The following is a 20,659-nucleotide window of genomic DNA, read 5'->3' as shown; positions in this document are numbered from 1 at the left end:
GAGATTAGTTATTCTGCTGTCATTTTATAGACGAGGAAACTGAGGCCAGAGAGTGAAGTGCTTTACCTAAGGATCTTTACATGTAAATTCCAGAACTTAAATTATCTAACTTTTAAGATAGGGCTCCCAATAAAATTTTATACTTAAATTTGAAACTTCTTTTGCTTTATTTCTGTATTGTGTTTTGGTGCCTAATTCCCACAAGCCTGCTACATTTCAAGGCTGATCAATGATAACAGCAAATACCATAGCTCCCTTCTCCCTTGGCATTCACTGACCCTTTGTCAGCTCTAGGAACGGATGTGCAGTCTTAGTGCCTGAGGATACAGCTGTCAAATTGCCTCTTAACCTGAGAGAAACACATTAGTAGAGCAATTAATCTTGTCCAACCCTCTCTATCAACCTGACTACTTTTTTTTCCATCATTGCGAATGAATGCTTTTGTGCATGGCTGATTTAATTAATAATTCTAATAAAAACAATATCATAGTGACATACTTAAGTGCAGTAATAAGTGAATCAAAGAACCAGTGCTGTTCTTGGATATTCAGTGAGATAAAGTTACACAGTTACTGAGGTTATATAGATCTGAGCCTCCTTTGGTTTACCCTTCAATGTTTGGATTATACATAACAAAGAGGAAAGAAAAGAAAACTAACATTTAATGAGCACTTGCTTTGGACTGGGCACTATATAGTAGCCATTTTGCATATCTCATTTAATTATCACAAAAACCCTGTAAAAGTAAGTTATTTTCCCTATTTTTATAGGTCAGATGACTGAGGCTTAAAGAAGGGGATTGAGAGAACTGTCAATAACCTGCAATGTGGGATTGTGGTTTTAACTTCTATCTGTTTGATTCCAAAGTTTTTGATGGCTGGCCTGTCCAGTGGAAAGAGTACTGGAAGTAGGAAAAATTAACTTAAGTTTTAGCCATAGATCTTCTGTGACAACGTACAACTGTGAATTCTAACTCAGCTTCTTCGGGCCTCAGTTTCTTCACCTAAAACGTGAAATCATCAGTCTAGACCATATATTGTAAAACCTAATTTTCTGGAACTCTATGACTTTTTGGCAGTCAGGGTCACTGTGTCATTTGATGTAGAAGGGAAAAAAAAGAGAATTTTCCAGGTTTACCTCCAAGTCAAACTAATTTCAGTTTTGTGTTTGTTATATATTAAGATATGCATACAGTTTTATTTGGGAAAAGAAAGGAATCCATTGCTTTAAAAAGTTTGGAAAAAATTGACTAGATAATATCTGCATTCTACTCTAGCTCTAAAGTTCTGTCAGTTGACATGGGTAATTAAAGCTCTGTTACAATTGGTATTTAGTTCTTACTAGTGGCAATTTGTTGAGCTGGAGCACCACACGTTTCAAGTTATTCTGACTGTTTCTTCCTGTTGGGTATAATTACTCATGAATGGCACTGAATGATCATTTTATGTCTAGTTTTCAGAGAATACACACAGGTTCTAGGCTTCAAGTTGGGGAGGAAAAATATCCTCTTGCTTTACTCATATTCCATTTCAGCAAATTTACATTCAAACATTATTTGTGTGATGATTATGTTGTTGCCTGTGTATTTCTGTTTAGTTGGGTGACATTCGATAGGCTAATTTAGCTACAGCAAAATCTACCTACAACTGCAAACCTAATTTTTGTCAACTATCTATTAGTAGAACATCTATGAAATTCTTCCCATTAATGTCTTAAAGCTGTAAGGCTAAAACGAACATAGCATACTGTCTTTAATAATCACCAAGTCTAAATTTGACTGCCTCTTTCAACCAAAACGAAAACCCCATCTCTTTTAAGATGCAAGAGGGAAAATCAATTTCAATTGAAAATATGAACCATTCAAATTTGTTGTATCACCTTTCATATGGAATCAAGGTTCATTACAATAGTCAAAAATAACAGAGAGCCCATACAGTTGCTTATTGGCATGTGGGGACTATTGAAACAAGCAGAGAGATGAAATACTACTTGCAAGGGCACAGCTGGTTCCAAATTCAACAAATCAGTCAAAAAATAATGTTCGCCTGCAACAGTCAGATCTAAACAGGGAAAAACTGTTATGCTACCCACATTCGTACTTTGTCTAATAGCCTCTTCCATTTTCCTTCTGGATACGAGCTACTGCCATTTTTGTTTCTTTTTTTTAATCCCAAAGAGAAGGTGTCCATCAAATTAAGTAGACTGGGAAGAAATATCCTCTAACATGAGAGGAGATTTTCCAGGAAGTTAAATAGCACTGATTACATAAAGCATTTAAAATGAGAACTTCATTATTATCTCCACAGGGTTGCTAAGGCAGGGAAACGACAGTTTTGGTGGGTCCTTTGAATATTTTATATGTTATATTTCTGAGGCAAATGCTTTGTTATTTGAATAAATGCATGTATGCGTGTGTGTATGTGTTTGTATGTGTGCACACGTGCACACATGCGCACACATGCACACACACACATACACATTCAAGAAAAGGAGAGAAGTCCCTACATCATTAGGGCCTATATTCTAGCAAAAGATTTGTCACCACACTTTTGAGAACACATTAAAAGGGGGGATTGGCATCCACACATTGTAGCAATATTATTGTTATGTATTTGGAACTGTAAGCACAGATTCTGTTAATATTAAAGCTTGAATTTTCCCAAATATTTTCATATATAGGTCTCAGGAGAAGGTTAAATTAAAGCCTGGTGAATTTTAAGCACTTGGTTTATGTAGCTAAGATTTCTTTCTTCGTAACTAAGTTTCTTTCCTTATTTCCCTTTAGATTATGAGTCTTTTAATACATGTCCTATAATAAATATCTGTTCTTCTGTGAAAGTGGGAAATGAAGCATATATGTTTTACTTATAGAAATGACTTTTACAGGTAACTAAATTACTGATCAAATGATGGTGTATATTTGATGAATTGGACCCATAGATGGCAGGATAAGACCATTCAGTTCACATTCCTTAAGGAGAAGACTTAGAGGAATCATCTCTTTCAGTTGCTCATGGTCATGCAGCAAAAAACACAGTTGAAAATAATAAGAAAATCCCAAATAATTACGAATCCCAATTTTTTGTACTTATAAAGGATTTTTTTCTATGAATACTTGGCACACTCTCATCCGTTATTAATTTTGTTTAAAGCACTTGTTCCCTGAAGCTGATCTACACTGACTGCAGAATATTCTCTCTCTCTCTCTCTCTGTCTCTCTCTCTCTGTCTCTCTCTCTCACACACACACACACACACACACAAACACACACACTCATATACACACACATAGACTGTTTAGATACAGACATATTTCAGAAATTTCTAGACAGATAATCTCGAGGATGAGGGATTCATTTTATACTAGCTTTCCTGTAGTTATTCCACCATACAGTTTGCTTTCCCCTTCCTTGAGAAAGTACACTCTACCTGAAGTAATTATACTGAAACTATGAACTTCTGTATTCAGAACTACAGTTCCTCTTATGATGACAATCTGAGGCCCACAGGCCACGGGAGGCAAAGACATTTAAGGTGAGTTCATCTGAAATCAAAGCCCGTTCTTGTTTCTCTGGGACCCAAGAAAGATGTGATAAAAGAGGAGAATGAGGGAGGCTTACCAAAAAGCAAGAAACATGGCAAGTGAATTTCCCCAAAGACCAGGATTACCATATTTTTGCAGGTCACGGACACATAGAAACATAGCCATTGGGTTTATTAATCAGAGATGAAGCCCAAACCAGAGAAGCTGCTGAAGCATCATGGCAGGTCCTTAGTCCGTGTTCTGCCTTTCATAGCCTCACCAGTAGAAAGTTTACTGTCTATGTCTCTGCCTTTTTATAGAAACTGGTCTGGCAAAGATCACCCATAACGGCCAATTGTCAGAGACAGTAGTTGATTTAAAGACTTTCTCTGACCTGCTATAGCATCGGACACTGCTGACACCCCCTCTTCTTGACCTGGTCTCCTCCCATGGCTTCCATTGTACTGATCCTACTCTGGTATCTTCATCAAATCGAGTCCACATGCTTCCACAGGATATTTCCCTTCGTCTGCTCATGCCTTGATGCTGGGTTTACTTGGATTTTGGTCATCTTTTCTTGCTCATCCTTTCACTCTACATGACCTTTAGGAGAAATATTTATTCTCATGACAGAAAGTACCACCTCCATTGTGATAACTTCCAGATCATATCTCCATTCTGGACTTCGTATCCGGCTACCTCCTGAACATTGCATGCAACTGAATATGTCTAAAATTGAAGTTATTTCTCTTCTTTCAATCTCTGTCTCCCCCTCAAATCTAAAAGTGGTAAGTTTCCTCTTGTGTCCTGTCCTGCTTAATGTCATCCAGACTAAATGTTGGGAGTTATCTAGATTCTCACAATCTCCTACCTAGTTTCTATTCATTAACTCCTTTTCCTAATTATTTATCAACTGTCTCATCTCTGCTACTCTTGTTGTGCAATTAACTTCTTTTGCCTTTATTATTATAAGTCTAATAAGCTGGGTTTAGCCCTCCACATTGGCTAAGAATATCTGTCAGAAACAAAATCTGTTTATATTCTTCCTTTTGGCTTCCCAAAACCAGAAGGATAAAGTCCAAACTCATTTGTGCCCCTTCCTGTCCTAATTCCACCAACTTGTCCAGCATCATCTCTCAACACTCTCTCCTCTCATCTTTTACTCTAATCACATTAAAGTACTGTCATGTCTTCAAACATGTTGGATTGTTTCATACTGCCATGTCAGAGCCATTCCATATTGGAGTCTCTCTCTCACCAACACCCCCCGCCCCAACTCCCCAATCCCATACCCAGGCTCACTCAACCCAATCAACCCTTAGTTTAAATGCATCTCCTCTATAGCTTACCCTGAGTCACTGAGATTGACTTGATCATCCTCTCATTTGTGCCACTGTACATTGTGCTCATGATTGTTGTTGAATTAATTCTGCAAAGTTCTGCCTTTAACTATGAGACAGTGATAAATAAGGTGGTGTTTGAGTTGTATCTTAGTTATAATTCATATAGTGATATTACCTGCTCCAGAGGACAGTCCTGTCGTGGCATGCGAGACTGAATTAGCAGCCTCTTCTCTGCCCTACTAAGGTACCATTGATTATACTGCATCACAGTTGCTTGTTTTGTTGCTCCCCATACCTCATTCCTCTGAGAAGTCTTTGAAGACGGGGTTCCAGTTCTACTAATCCTTTTCTTTCCAGCATCTAGCACAGTGCCTTGCACATTATAGGCAGTCAATACACCTATTTGGAGAATGAATGTTGCCATGGAATGAATTACCTGAGCTTCAGAATAGAACAATTGTTTTAGTTCTGCCTTTACACTTTGAATCTCCTGGATGTCTGCACTTCTATGCTGTAAACATCATATTTAATCTGACATTAGTGCCACAAATTCTGGTTCATGCATTGAGCAAGGGATGAGGTTAAGTTATGAGCTAGAGTTGGGACATTATTTCAAATTTGCATGTTTTCTTTTTGGCTTGCCAGTGAGAGATTACTATCTAATCCTTCAGTAAAGTACTAGCAGTCAATCATCAAATAAGGTCAGTCATATATATATAGGTCAGTCATATATATATATATATATATATATATATATATATATATATACACACACACACACACACACACACATAAACACACACATATATATACACACACACACACACACACACACACACATATATGTTTTTGAAATGAATTGAACTGAGTGCTCTTGGGGAATATTATGTAATAACAATGGTTAACATTTACTGAACGTTTACTTTGATCCAGGCTGAATGATAAGTGCTTTATAGGCATCATCCCATTTAATTTTTATTCTGTAGGTGGGACTTATCACTGCCCTCATTTTATAAATGAATTAAATGAGGCTTTGGCATTTAGGTAATTTACTCAAAGTCACACATAACTGATACGTGGTAAAACGGGGGTTCAAATCAAGACTTGTTTAACTCCCTTTATGTGAAACACACATACACATTTACACACTAAAAGGTGCTACATTCCGTTTTGGATGGTCTTAGTTATGGCAAATCCCGAAATTATCGTTTCTTGCCTTTCATCTTCTTGGTGATCTGGAAAATGTAGGTTATTAGAAACTAGGAGTAGATTGGAATAGCCTCAGGATGTATTCTAAATAGTTATGGATGGGGAGCTGATTCCCAGTGGCTAAAAGCTCTGTTGAAATGCTATTATCAACCGGTTTGAGTGTTTACTACGTATAAGCACTATGCTAGGTAGCTCACCTGGTTACCCTGTAATCAGGTAATCACCTGATTATCCTGTCTTTGAGCATATTAACTGTTCAGGAATACAAATCATGAAAGCATGAAATTTGATTATTCTTGGCATGTTCCAAATACCACCAGGTATACAGGGACAGACTCTGGAGTCTACTTCTTTTCTCCTGGATGAGAAGATGGGTTAGTTAGCTTTACACACTCGCGAAGAGCTGATCTTCAGTAACAGATTAAAAGAAAACCTTTAGCATGTCACAAGCTAATATTAGATCTGCTTAAACTGGCTTCTAGTCTTGCATCAGTTTAGAGGTTGAAGACTCTCCCATTCATAGACCTTGTGAAGATATGACAGGAGTTCTTACTAAGGGACACACTGCTTTCTCTCTAACTAGCATTGTATGAACTTCAGAAAAGCTGTCTTTCCCTATACATAGTCTGTAGATTCACAATGCCTGTGTTGGATATTGTATTATTCCAAGGAGATCTAAAATTCCATAATAATGTGTATAAATGTTTCTGAGTCTCATTTTTGTATAAGTTTTAAGTCAAACATTGATGCCATTCATCTTTTAGGTACTTAAATTTGCTGTTTATATCTAAACATTTATTAAAAAAGAGTTTTTCTATATCAAAGAATAGCACCCTAAGCTATTAAAGCAAAGGTGATAAAAACCAAAAGAAGGACAACCATGTTATATGTAGAGGTTTTATCTTGCAAAGAGTATTTTGCAAATTATACAATTTATCTCTCCCCACTGATGGTTTTATGTTTATACTGAGAGACGGTGAAATGTAGGAGTGAAAAGCTTGGGCTCTGAAGCCAGACTGTGAAGATTCAGGTTTTTGCTTTGTTACTTATTAACGTATTAACCAGATAACTTTGAACAAGCTTTTAATCTCTCTTTTTCTCAGTTTCTTCATTGGTAAGAGAAGAATTATAGAATTTATCTTTTTGGATTGTTTGAGAATTAAATGAAGACATTTATATGAAGAGACTAGAATACGATCTATTCCATAGTAAGCTGACAATAAAAGCTACTTATAGCATTGGTTATATATGTAGAAACTACAAATAGACACCCTACAGCTAAAACCTAGTTCATTCATCCATGTATTTATTATCCTTTCAATTACTTATTCAACGTTTTGTTAATTCCTTCCCTCACTAAAGATTTACTGATTGCCTACTAAATAGCAGGCACCATATTGGTGATATGGGAGATAATAAAGTCGATCAGATAGGACCCTGCTTTTTCCACAAACATAATTTGGTAAAGAGACGAAAAATATATAAAGATAGTTATTATACACAACAGAAATGCTTAGTGAAATGAGATCTTCAGATGAGGTCATACAAGAGTTCTTCATACATGGGTATTTCCTTAAACTTCCAGGGCCATGTTTATAATTACAGACAATATTTGCATACTATGTCTCTATCAACAAATAAACGACACTAGTATTTTGTAGCACCTATACATACAGGAAGCCAATGGCAAAGAGAGAGACAGATCATTGAAGTCCATGCTGAAGATACCACATTTAGAGAGGCCGTTGGAGCCGTGCTTTATTTCAACATGATTGTGTTAATGCTGCCAGAGTAACACAAACATTTAAATCAGTGACATTTGTTCCTCATTTGTTGTATTCATTACTGTTTCAGTTTGAACATCAGAATATGACTTTGGAAATTTAAATAGCAAAAATTTAATGTGTTATTAAGTCTTAAATTTTTCTTTACTTTGCCTTTTTAATTCAGTTATTGCGTCAGGTCCTTGAATATTTAAACCATTTAAAATATTAATAACATACCAAAGAAGTATCAATATTTACATTGCATTGGAATTCACATTGCTCTATAATATTTTCAATGGTTTATATTATTCATAATTACATTAAATAAATCATTCTCATGAAAGAAACTCAAGCAAGTATATTACACTATGGCTATTGCATGGCAACAAATGTTTTTCTTTCAGAGTGGAGATACTAAGATATATTAAGAAGTATTAAGCTGGAATAACAAATGAGGTGATGTTTTAAAAGTATATATAGAATAAATCATTTTCAAATGATTGTTTTTTATTAACAACAAACTGTTATATTTTAAGATCAGAGTTTCTTAAATCATGGTAATTCAAAGTTCAAAAATCATGACACTTACTGTAGTATATTTTTAAGTAGTAGGAATATTATATATCTCATCCCCATTTCTGTGGAATGGAAATGATCATGTCTGTGATTAACTACATAATATTTGCATTTTCAGAGACAGCTTACGATCATAGAATGATAACATATATATGTATATATATATATACAGACACACTATAAAATATTACTATAAAATATTAAAATAAGAGATATGGATGATTCAGATAACTGTAGAATTGAAAAGATAGTATATTCTTTGTAGTCTTTTTAGAACGTTTTGAGAAACACTCCATTTCAAAATATTTAAGTGGCTTAGAAATTAAACAATTTGCTTATTCAGCCTCTAAAAAGCACTAAAATGAATCGCAGGAGAAAACATTGCAATAGGTGGCTCTCCCCTCAACTCACCCTTGTGTGTGTTTGCTCTTCTTTTTTCATTTCTAGTCCTTAGGAACTAAGATATATTAGAAATATAGTATTTATTTTAGTAAAACCTTAAGTTGCATTTTAAAAGAGTTTTGAGTAAAATTGTTCTCTACATGGATAAAATATTTGTACATGATCATTTACTTACTATTTTTCTAAAGAGAACCAACGAACAGTAAATTCAACACAAATTAATCTATGTTTCAAGATAATATAACATATTTTTAAAAACAAACAAAACCTCACCAAACCAACCAGCTGTAGTCAGAAGACATTTTTCAGTGGGTCCTACTATTTATGTAATATTTGTTTCCTTTTCTCAGCCCTAAGACATTTTTATAAGCAGATGTAGACTTCTGTAGGGATTATAAAATTCTCAAACACACATATTATTTTGGGGCCAAGTTCTTCTGTTTAAGAAATGTGACACTTCAGGCTGAATTCTAAAATGAACATAGTCCATTCTTATGTTTTATCTCTACTGATGAATAGGAGCCAAGAGACCCATGGGAGCATTTTGGGAACACTATTACTTACGGTTGAGAGGCAGGCTCGCATTGGTTGTGCCTAGCTTGTTGGCAGCCACACAAGTATAGTTGCCGAAGTGCTCCTGTGTCACATTGGTAACAGTGAGAATAGATCTTGTGCTAAAATTTTGAATGATAATTCCTTGTTGGCCATTGAAGAGCCTAGAAGACAAAATAAAATCTAGGTAAATATGTATTGTGGATATCATTTTTATCTTAGATGGGGTTGCAATGCAACCCATAGACAGTTACGACCACACTTGTATTAGTGCGTAGCATGATAATGGTGCAATTATATTTTCCTTAGTAGAGAAAAGGAGAGCTTGTATGACAGCTGTAGACTGTTCCTATGGGATTGTTTGTACTATGTAACAAATTGAGCTTAGATATGTACATGTCCCATTCACACAATATTTTGTATTTTAGAAAATGAAACACACCACAACAATGGCATCTCCTCTCCTAAAAGTCAAGAAAGAGTAAAGGAAATTAAATATAAAGATTCCATTAAAAGCACACACTGATGGTTTTTAGGTAAGCTGGCTGGGGAAATGTCTAGGCCATTTCAAATGATATTATTGGATAACTCCCATAAAAGTTAAGCCTACAATTGTGATAGGATGGTTCTGAGTGAATCCAGGGTCAATCCGGCACTTTACGGCTGCCATAGACAACCCAGACAGATGATTTGCTGTTGGATGACTAATCTAGAAAAAGACAGCAGGCTAGTATTAAGGAGAGTATTGAAAGTTGGATCTCACCTCTGCTGCATTTTAGGAATGTGCCTGGGGAAATCTTTTAACTTTTCTGGGCCTTGGTATGGGGTTACATTTTATGGGATTCCAGTTTGACTACCCAACAATCTCTCTCCAGATTTCCCAGCAGAGGCCCTCACTCTCACACAGGCTGGTGTAGCTTTACCATTCTCAGAGCCCTCACACCTGCTTCACTCTTTTCCTGAATCTGCACCCAGCGGTCATCATCTCCTTTGATCTCTGCCATCTAGATCCTTCCCTTCTCATCTGGTGCTGACCTACATGCTATATCTTTTCTCTAATGCTCCTTGAATGACTCTTTTTCTCTCTGCACATTTCTGTCCAAATTCTTGTGGGGCTGATAACCAAAACCACGGTTTTCAACTGTTCTTTCTAGCAGTTTCAGTGCACACAAGTCTTTTCAACCCAAATAAATTGAATTGTTTTAAATTCCTCAAAAGACAGGGCCGTATGAGCATACTTTATTTTATATTTGCATCCTACATAGCACTTAATAGTGGTATCCTAGGTACATAATAAGCATTTCATAGGTCAGTGGAGTCTGGGTGACATCCCCAAGAGACAAGGATTGGTAAGCCCTTTTCAGTGGCCCCTTTAAGATATTCTCTCTTTCATTATGAATTCTGCTGTAATGGAGATGCCAATCTGAAAATTTCTCTTTAATTGTCCCTTATGTTTATTGTGAATAAGATGTGCCGATCACAGTATGAGCTATGTAGGTTCATAGCCCAAATGGCGTCTTAGTTTCACCTCTTTAATGTGTTCAGGTTTTAGTACTAAATAGGTATTTAATTACAAAGATGCTAATAAATGACATTCCCCTGAGAGTTTAGGTTGAAATCCTTTGCATTATGTTATGGGACTTGCATCTGCTTCTAGATAAAATATACTGTTGTTAAATCAAGCCATGCTTGATTTCTCTGGGCGTGACTTACATTTCATGTAATAGCTGAATTTGGCTTATCTAAAACTCAAAGTTTAATCGGGTTAATATAACTTGGAGTTGAATAAATATTGAAAAACTTTAACTTGAGCAAGAAAGCTAGTGATCTCCAAGTCTGACACAAGAAAATAGGGCATAAAATATCAAGGCTATAGCAGCTTTTACTCTTCTGCCTCACATTGCAAATCTATCAAAATTTGTGCTAAATTCCCACAGTGATTATCACATATTTTCTACATCACATTAAAAAATTTATTTTAACTAATTAATATATGCTGTATGTTAAAAAAAGAATCACAGTTTCATTGTCCTGAAAGCATAAGCATTATGGCTGAAATCAGTTTGCCCATATCTATTCAACGGACAAATTCTCCAGAAGACTCAGCAACTTCCTAGACTATTAAAACCCCATTGTGGCCCATCTACCAAACCAAGGTTCATTTTAGTGCTAGAGAATTGGGAAAATACAGTAATTCGTCAGAGTCTTCATTTGGCCAGACTCTGGGGATAAAATCTCAAGGGAGAAGATTTAGTTACTTCCTGGAGCTATTTGCTTATGTTCCTTAGGGCTGTCCTCTGAGCCAGCTTCCTATTCTCTGACCTTTGATGTATGTGAAGGCAAAGCCACAGATGTTGCTAAATCATGCATCTTATCCAAGCTTTGTATGTGTGGGCCCCCTTTTGTCACAGGAGTGCTCCAACCTCTGCTGCTCTGATCACCCTGGCGGGTGATTTTGGCCAATAAAAAAGAAAAGTGTTTTCCCTGGGGGTATTTTCTTCCCTCTCAGAGGAAACTACCTCTCTGAGGTTGCTGGAGAATCCAAAGCTTCCTTTCTTATGTAGTTGGGAATCTCAGAAGTGTTGACTTCTCAAACACCATTTCAGAACCTGTTTGCCTGGTAGATGGCTGGGGCAGCCTTTGCAAAGCTGACCTTGAGAAAGAGTGATTTCTGAGATGGTGTATCTCTCTTAAGGGTGTACTTCTGTGATTTTCCTACAGGTATCCTGGGGGCAGAGGGGTGGATGAGGGACTTTCTCAGCTATACCAATTCTGAAATTGTAGTCGTCAATTGCTACAGACATGAGTTCTGTGCTATGCGACTAGGGACTAGATCGGGCAACACATGATTTTCAAAAATTTTTGAAGGCCCTTCAGAGGTCAAACCTGGAGAGAGGAATCAGACATATGAACAAATGTTTACAACAGAGGGTATTTTAGTCACAATGGACCTGTTAATGACACATCCACTTTTAGTTACTAGATATAGAAATTAGAGCCACACATAGAAATCTTATCAGTATGGCCCTAATATAATTTTACCCCTTGATTAAAAACAAATAGTAACAGAGCACGTTGATGGTTCATTTTTATGAAACAGATTTATTCCAGTACAGTTGGATATATGGGTAGAGAGAATCATTCCTTTTTATCAATAAAAACATATATTTGACAAAGTAAATTGTCATTCTGTGTTAAAGAAAATCCTTGATCAGTTTCAAGCACGCACATATGAGTCTGTTCAAGACTGATCCTGGCTCCAAGGTTTTTTCATATCCATTCCAGACTTGTTTGAAACCAGGCTTCCTCGCATCAGTGATGTGAAATCTAAAAGTGACAACTTAAGCAATAGTTTACAGTACACCTTTCAATAAAACCAGAGAACTAAATTCAAATATTGCCTTATTTGGAGTTCTTTCTCTCTTTTCCCTAAACACTTAACTTTTTCAAGTTTTAAGGGCATCCTTCTTGTATTGACTTAGATTCTAGAATGAGAGATGTTTACCTCCCAAAGAGAGAGAAACTAATTTTGTTGAGCTTGGGGTTAAAGAATGGCATTCCTTTCCTTAGCATTAGATTGGCAGCATATGGTGCTTTCTTAGAAATGTGTGGTCATTTTTATTTTTTGGCATTTTTACCATTCAGTGCACCTCATGGCTATACGATTCTTCTGTTACTGTGGTCCGCTCCCCTCTGCCACCAACAGGAGTTTGTTCCATATCACTACGATCCTCCAAAGTTTATATGTTAAAATCCTAGCCTGCAAAGATGACAGTGTAAGTAGGCGGGGTCTTTGAGAGGTTCTTAAAAGTCATGAAGGTGGAACGCTCATGAATGGGATAAGTGCCTTATAAAAGAGGCTCCAGAGAGATTCCCTAGCCCCTTCTACAATGTAACATACAATGAGAAAATCTGTAATCCAAAGAGAACCCTCACCAGACCATGTTGATACCGTAATCTCGGACTTCCAGCCTCGGGAACTGTGAGACAAGGAACTGCCATTTCTAAGCTACCTAGTGTGTGGTAATTTGTTGTAGCAGCCTGAATACCGAGGGCTATTGCCCTCACTCTTCTTCCTTCTGGCTTTTGCTAATGCCTCATATCTGTGAACTGCAGGCTCTTTGCTTTGCCAGCAGATGCTGCCAACTCATGAGTAACACAGCCTGACCAGCTAACTAGTTATGAATTAGAATAGTCTCATATTTTCAAGTGTCAGTCAGAAGTTGCACATGGAAAGCACGCTAATCACTAGTAGTACTTATATTTCTGACTCATGAAATGCTCACAAACCTTACAGTCATAACCTCTCGCAGGCAGTAGCTGTATAGGATGTCCAGGAGAGCTCCCAGCAAAATCACAATAGCAAAGCTGACCACAAAGCCATTGGCACTGATTGTTATGACTGCAAAAGTAAATGGAGCCATTACACTAAACCTCATTCATTTTATATGTATAAATCCAGCCTCACTGCACATTTTGGGACTTTTGTTTATTATCTGTCTTTCCAGGTCAGAGGGAACAATAAATATTTCTAGGGAAACAAACTTTTAGGTGCAAATAGGCACACAAAGACTTAATTGCTAATATAGGAAACATACGAGAATATTAGACAACATTTACAATGTTAAAATCACTTGGAATAAGAGAGGAAAAGGTATTCTCAAATGATGATAGACCTTTTATCAGGGTAGAATTACAAGGGAATACAATAATAATGTATCATGTTATATAACTGGATAGAATTAATATAGTCTTATTAATTGATCTTTGGGTGTTAGCATAACAGAGATGAAAGACAGTAGGGGAAGGAAGGTAGTTCTTGAATCATAAGAGTCATTTTTACACAAAGAAAAGAAATGCAACTTCCACCAATGGACTGCAGAATTATGGGTTTCCAAGAGGTTGAACTAAAGATATTACTAAAAAAATAAAATAAAATTTAGAAAAAGTCTTGGGTAAATATAGAACTCTGACATGATCTTAACGGAAATGAAGTTTTATTTGGTCATCAAATGGTGATCAAATGCCTCTTATGCTTGGGCACTGATTTAGAAACCAAAGAAGAAAAGACAAATGTGACTTAGTGACTATCTAAAGGACTTTAGCTCCACCTGAATATCCAAAGATGACAATGAGATAACATATCAGTCCTTACACAACACATCGCATAATGCTTCTCTTAATGATAGAGTTCTAGCTTACATGTATTTTGGCTCTGAATCATGGCTGTATTTCTAGTCTTTGCAATGTGAGCAGGAAAATGCTTTTTTGTATGTTGAAAAACTTAGCTGTTCCCAACACATTTATGACTGAAGTAACCTAACATTAAAACATTTCAACACTGTATAAAAAAAGTTGGTGTTAAGAATGTGGAAAACTGATATTCAGAAAACATTTAAGCATTTTCAAATGTATATCAACTAATCTTCATAGCAACCCTGGGAGGTAAGCATTATTAGTCCCATTTTACAGATGAAAAAAAAAGAAATTTACAAAGATTAAGTTAATTTATCTCCCACAATTAGATAAGTGACAGAACCAAAATTCAAACTCAGGTCTTCTGATTACTGTTATCCTCCCAAAATAGCTATTAGTATTCAAATCACCAATTAGAAACTAGAATGTTGTATTTGAGTTTTGAGAGACAAGTCAGAAATCATCAGTTGTGCAAGGAAATAAAGTGAAGCCAGTGAATGAAACAAATAGAGCTAAATAAAGCACTATGTGGTATCCATGCTAGGAAAAGACAGGTCTACTCCATGGGGGTGAACCTAATGGAGTAAAAGTAAAAAAAAAAATATATATATATATATGTAGGGTTGAGTTTAGCTGCCCATCTGGACTCTCAATGATCTTTCTGGGGCTTTCTATGCTCATCATTGCAGCTTCTTACAGCAGCTGTCTTCAGCCTCCAATGGAGTCACCCTTTCAGGCTATGTACAGTCCCCAAATGAGAAGCATAAAATGAGTTCTCATCTCCTTCCTTCTACAAATCACCTCCCCACACCTTCAGCATCAATTATTGTTTGTTCTCTTCCCCTAGGTTCACTAAATATCTGGGTGGTAATAAATCTCTCTCCATAGGGTACATGCAGAATGTAACAAGAATGGAAGAAAAGTACAAACTAGACAAGTGGCAAGAATGGAATATTTTTAAGTAAGTCCAAAATCATCCCTAACGTTCAAATGCGAATGATGCAATAGCGTTATTGTGTTCTCTCTGACTTGTCAAATCATCATTATAACATCAAATACTTCTCTTTGTGACATCCTTTCATGTGTAAGTTTTCAGACATTAGTGTGATTTTGATTACTGTCCACATTCCCCATGGGAGTGTAACTCTATTAGGGCAAGGTTCCTGGCTGGTTTTGTTATTCATGGTATTCCAAGCACGTAGCCTAGTGCCAGGTACTTCATAGATACACAGTAAATAATGGTTTCATACTTGACTGAATGAATTACATTTTCACATTTTTATAATTTTAAGTTTTTTTCTTCTGTAAAACGGGAAAAATAAAGCCAATCTCAAAGTGTTTCTATAAGAATGTTTTTTCACATATATAAAATGTAATATCTATGCACATATATGTATCGAATGAAGCAGGCACTAGATATATGATAGGTGTTATTATTGTTCAATGATAGGTCTGTTTCTTAGATAGAACAGATACATTTCCTCTCAGATGGCAGCAAAATATTAAATATTGAGCACACAGGAAATTATTTTTAAAGAAAAGAAGTAGGAGAGTGACTGAAAAGATCATGGCATCATGATTTTAAGATGTGCAAAACTCAGTATCAATTGCATGCACATTATCAGCTTCCTCTAGGCTTTCCACAGATGTGCAGGGTGGATAAAAAAATAAAAGTTAAAAGAAGGAGTAAGAAACTAGAGAGAAATGAAAATTTATGTGAACACGCTGCTATAGCAACCGATTGGTTTACTATGTTGCTTGGTACTCAAGGCTCAAAAACAATATGATATCATTTATTCCTAGGAACAGACTGAAAAATATCATGCATCACTGTCTTAGCCTCAAGGGGTATCTATCTTCAGTTGCACATTTGAATAAATTAATGTTATTATAACTTATAAGGACACTTTAATGATTTAGACTTTATTAGACTATTTAAAATGTTTGTCGTATTTACTTTATCAGTTTTTAATGAAATTAATAATCTTAGATTAGAGTTCTTTGGGCTGCCTTTACTTGTGACAGTTTGATTTGTACAGGGAAGATATTGCATTTTTTTTTTTTTTACAATAGTGTCTTCTATTTTGATTGGTAGAATATTACAGCTTGTTTGTATACAATTAATTATACATTATATATGCACCTTAACTAATTCCAAGTATATTTTGGTTCCATAGATTTCTTAATTTCAGTAAGAACCTTGTTTTCACCATGATGTTGTGCTGCACCAAAATTTAGATATTGCATTTTAACTCCACACCAAATAAACAAAGGTTCCGGTGCAGATGTCAATTCTCTCCTGCTGCAGTGAGTCTTGAATCCCTGACAACCTGGGCTATGAGTACATTTCTCTCCTCTGCTTAAACTGCTTCTCTAATATCAACGTGCCCATGATTTTAATGTCAAATTTCATCCCACAATAAACCAACACAACAATTTTGCAGACACCACGTTTGCAAAAAAAGAAATCCTGGGAAATCAGAATTGAGCGATAGAAACTAGTTTTCTTTTTGTAATCATATATTGGGTTTACAGTGTCCCACATGCTAAGGTGACAGGATGCATGTGTACTAATGATCTCTTATCAATTTGAAAGTGCATTAAAATAACAATGGCTCTAGTTTATCATTATTAAAAGGCTACATGATTCATTCTTAGAACAAAGTGTGTTCCAAACCACCATGTAAGATGCTGGGAACTCGGTGGTGAACAGGGCAGATTCTTCACTCTTGGGCAGATTATAGATGAGAAGTGATAGACAAGTAAAACAGTTGAGTGTACTTTAATAAGTGCTTTGACACAGGTGAGTTCCTGGGAGTACATGTGGAGAGCTTCCTCTAATAGTAAAAAAGTCTCAGGGTAATTTTCCTGGAAGTGGTGACATTTCAGTTGACACTTACGAACCAGTGGAAGGCAGCCAGCCAAAGGTAACCAGATGTGTGTGTGTGTGTGTGTGTGTGTGTGTGTGTGTGTGTGTGTGTGTAAAGGGCTTATAAGGAAAGGGGTCAATACATGCAGAGGCCTGAAAGACAAAGATCATGTCACAGTTTGGGAACTAAAATATTTCAGGATGGTTGTAGTCCCTATTGTGAGAGGGCAGAATGGCAAGATTCATAGCTGTACAGTAAATAGCAGCCCGGACTTGAAGGTCTACCATGTTATATTGTGATGTCAGAGACTTTATACTAGGGACAGTGAAGAACCACTGGAGGGATTCAAGGATAAAGTGATAAGATCAGATATTTATTTAAAAAATACAACTACGTATTTAAGAACACAAACACATTTCAGCTGTACTGGTAGGACTGTGTATGCAGTGTTAATATCTCAATTTCAGTGTGTCCCAAACCAAACTCTACCTGATCCCTCTCAAATCTCTTTTCCCGTGTTCGTTCCCAGCCACAGCTAATGGCTTCACCATTCAGTTGTTACTGAGATAGAAAACTTGGAATTACCTTTAAATTATCATTTCTTTTTATCTAATCAGCTACTGACACATACAAATGCCATCTCTCCTCTCTCCTGCTCTTTAACTGTGCAGTCGATACTCTAGTTTAAGCCATATTTCATGTCTTTCCCTTCCCTTCCTCCCAACGGCTCCATGAAACGCTTTGTGACACAAGGAGTGGACCATTTTACTACTCTTGAAAAGCTCTTCATTGGCTTCTGAATGCCTATGGAATCAAGTCCAAATGTCTTATCATGACATTTACGACATTATGATTTTTGCCCTAAAGTGCCTTTCTAAACTTACCTCTTAATACACTTGATTTGCCACCCTGTATCACAAGGCTTTTTTTTTAAAAAAAACAAAACACACACACACACACAAAAACCTTTCCATGCAGTACTTAAATGACATCACCTATGTTTTCTCCTTGCCTATGATGATTTTTGACCCCTTGTAATGGTTGGAAATGGTGTTCATCATTTGGTGTCCAGGATAAAGGCTACCATTCCCGGAAGCAATTATGAATGCTCTGATTTAAGTTGAATGGACTCTGTGCACTTTTCACTGGACTCTATTTAGGGTTTCCTTACTTAGTATTTAGTTCATTTTGTTGGTTTTTATGACAAGTCATAAACTCTAAGTTAGGGCTTGCAAAGTGGAGATGGTCCACTTCCAATGTTGTTCGCTTAGTCCCAAGTTTTAAATATAATAATATATATTTACGTCTTACATGGATACGTGCTCTCCAGTTCTCAGTAGTTGAAATGCTCCCACTTGTTTCACAAATGAACAAGTATTATCCTTTTTACATTCCTGGCCTCAGATGACAAAGTCATCATAGGAGTGATGGAGTTGTACTGATAAGACTTCAGTTATTAAAATATGTGAAATCTCGTCAGAATGGAATAAAATAACAAATAAATAAAGGAACACAATAAAATAATAGTGAGATCACATTAGAAATTCAAATTCCTTCAATGCAGGAACTTATTTCCTTTTCAAATTTTTAAATTAGCTAACAGATAGTGCCTGTTGCATAGTGCTGAATGAAGTAAAATCTGAGGCCAGCAAGGAAGATCATCTTTAAATGGGGTGGTAATGAAGTTATTTCCAGTACGCTTCTAAGCCAAAACATGTAACTGCTCTCTCTACTAAAATGGCCTTGCGAATGAGAGGATGAGAGAGAGAGAGAGAGAGAGAGAGAGAGAGAGAGAGAGAGAGAGAGAGAGAGAGAGAGAGTAGGGACTTGCTTCTAGTCTCTTCTGAGTAATCGAAGTTGTGGTATAAAATTGAGAAGAAGGACATCCTGACACAACATAGGAGTCAGGAAATTTGGGGTTTGTTTTGTTTTTGCTTTTTAAAAAAAATCACTTTATTGAAGTATAATTGACATTTAAAAATCATACATATTTATATTGTACACATGACATACACAAAGCTGTATATATATTGGGGCTAAGTACTATATACCTGTGAAACGTCACCACCAAGGCCATAAACATATTCATCACCTCCCATAGTTCCCTCAAAATTAGATTTTACTCCCCATTTTGTACTTCCCTTATACAAGTCATTTCACCTTTATGAGATTGTGTTTTTTTTCCCCTCAAGGTAATCTAGTTAAAATGATGCAAGGAATGGTTAAGATTGTGCAAAGTGAGTTAGGTAATATGTGTTGTAAGACTGCAAAGTCAGCACGCAGGGTAAATGTTGCATGTCATTAAAATTGGCTTTAAAAATTCCTTAAACGTTGTTACTTTCAACTACCATACTTTTTACAAGAGTCTCCAAAATGGAGGGCAAATACCCCAAGGTGTGTACAAAGTGATCTGGTGGAATGTGGGAAGAAAACAACAGAATGTCTATTTAAGAATGTCCATTTACATCCATTTGTATCTCATCTTTTAAATTTTATCTGTTGTACATCATTTAATGTATGCAATATACTAGTTCAGAAATTCATATGCATAATTTATAAACAAGTACGCATAGCTTGGTACTTCTTGCTAATGTTTAAATTTTACTCGAAGGCCTAGATGTTCCAAAGGTGTTGTGGGCCATTGTTTTAGATCACTGCCTGTAGCAGAGCGCCAGATGAAGTTCTAGGCTTTTGTTTTAAAACCACACGATATTAAGTCATCTTTGTCATGAGAATATCACTTAGAATTGAGAGATACACTGTCAGAGGGATATGGGAATCAAGGCCAACTGAAGGAGCAGCAAGGTATGTCTCCCATTGTATGTCTTTCTGAAACTTTTATGTTGACTAGTGTAGCAAGCCTACACCATTTAAATAGGTACGATTATATGTTTATTTCTATTTTTCTTTTTTTCTATATCTCTCATGTAGCACTCCAAGCTTAAAGAGTTGATGCTGTGTAAGTGAAATGTAAAAATCTGCACATTTGCAAAACTATCATATTTGAAAATGCTCTGAAAATCACAATGTGTTATATAAATGTAATGTATTCATACCTTTGACATAAATAAATTACATGGAAAACAGCATAGAAAGAAGATCACTGGAGATACAGAGAAATATTTTAACTCATTTTTCTGGTTTCCTTGAAAATAAAAGAAGGGAAGGAGACCCTCTCTCTCATATTCCTTTGTCAAAGTGAATACTCGGATAAAATTTATGG

The 20,659-nt window shown here is 36.1% G+C and overlaps 1 protein-coding gene across 1 annotated transcript in view; it reads right to left on the bottom strand.

The window, feature by feature from the left end:
• The window catches only part of NEGR1 (neuronal growth regulator 1), an 845,668-nt gene that overhangs the window by 162,832 nt on the left and 662,177 nt on the right, over positions 1-20,659 (bottom strand). The window contains exon 6 of the mRNA XM_081056016.1: positions 9,383-9,534. Coding sequence (XP_080912142.1) covers positions 9,383-9,534 — 152 coding nt within the window. The remainder of the gene's footprint in view (positions 1-9,382; positions 9,535-20,659) is intronic.

This window comes from Rhinolophus hipposideros (genome assembly GCF_964194185.1).
Source record: "Rhinolophus hipposideros genome assembly, chromosome: 8".
NCBI classification, from domain to species: Eukaryota; Metazoa; Chordata; class Mammalia; order Chiroptera; family Rhinolophidae; genus Rhinolophus; species Rhinolophus hipposideros.
This window is presented reverse-complemented; position numbering and strand designations above follow the sequence as displayed.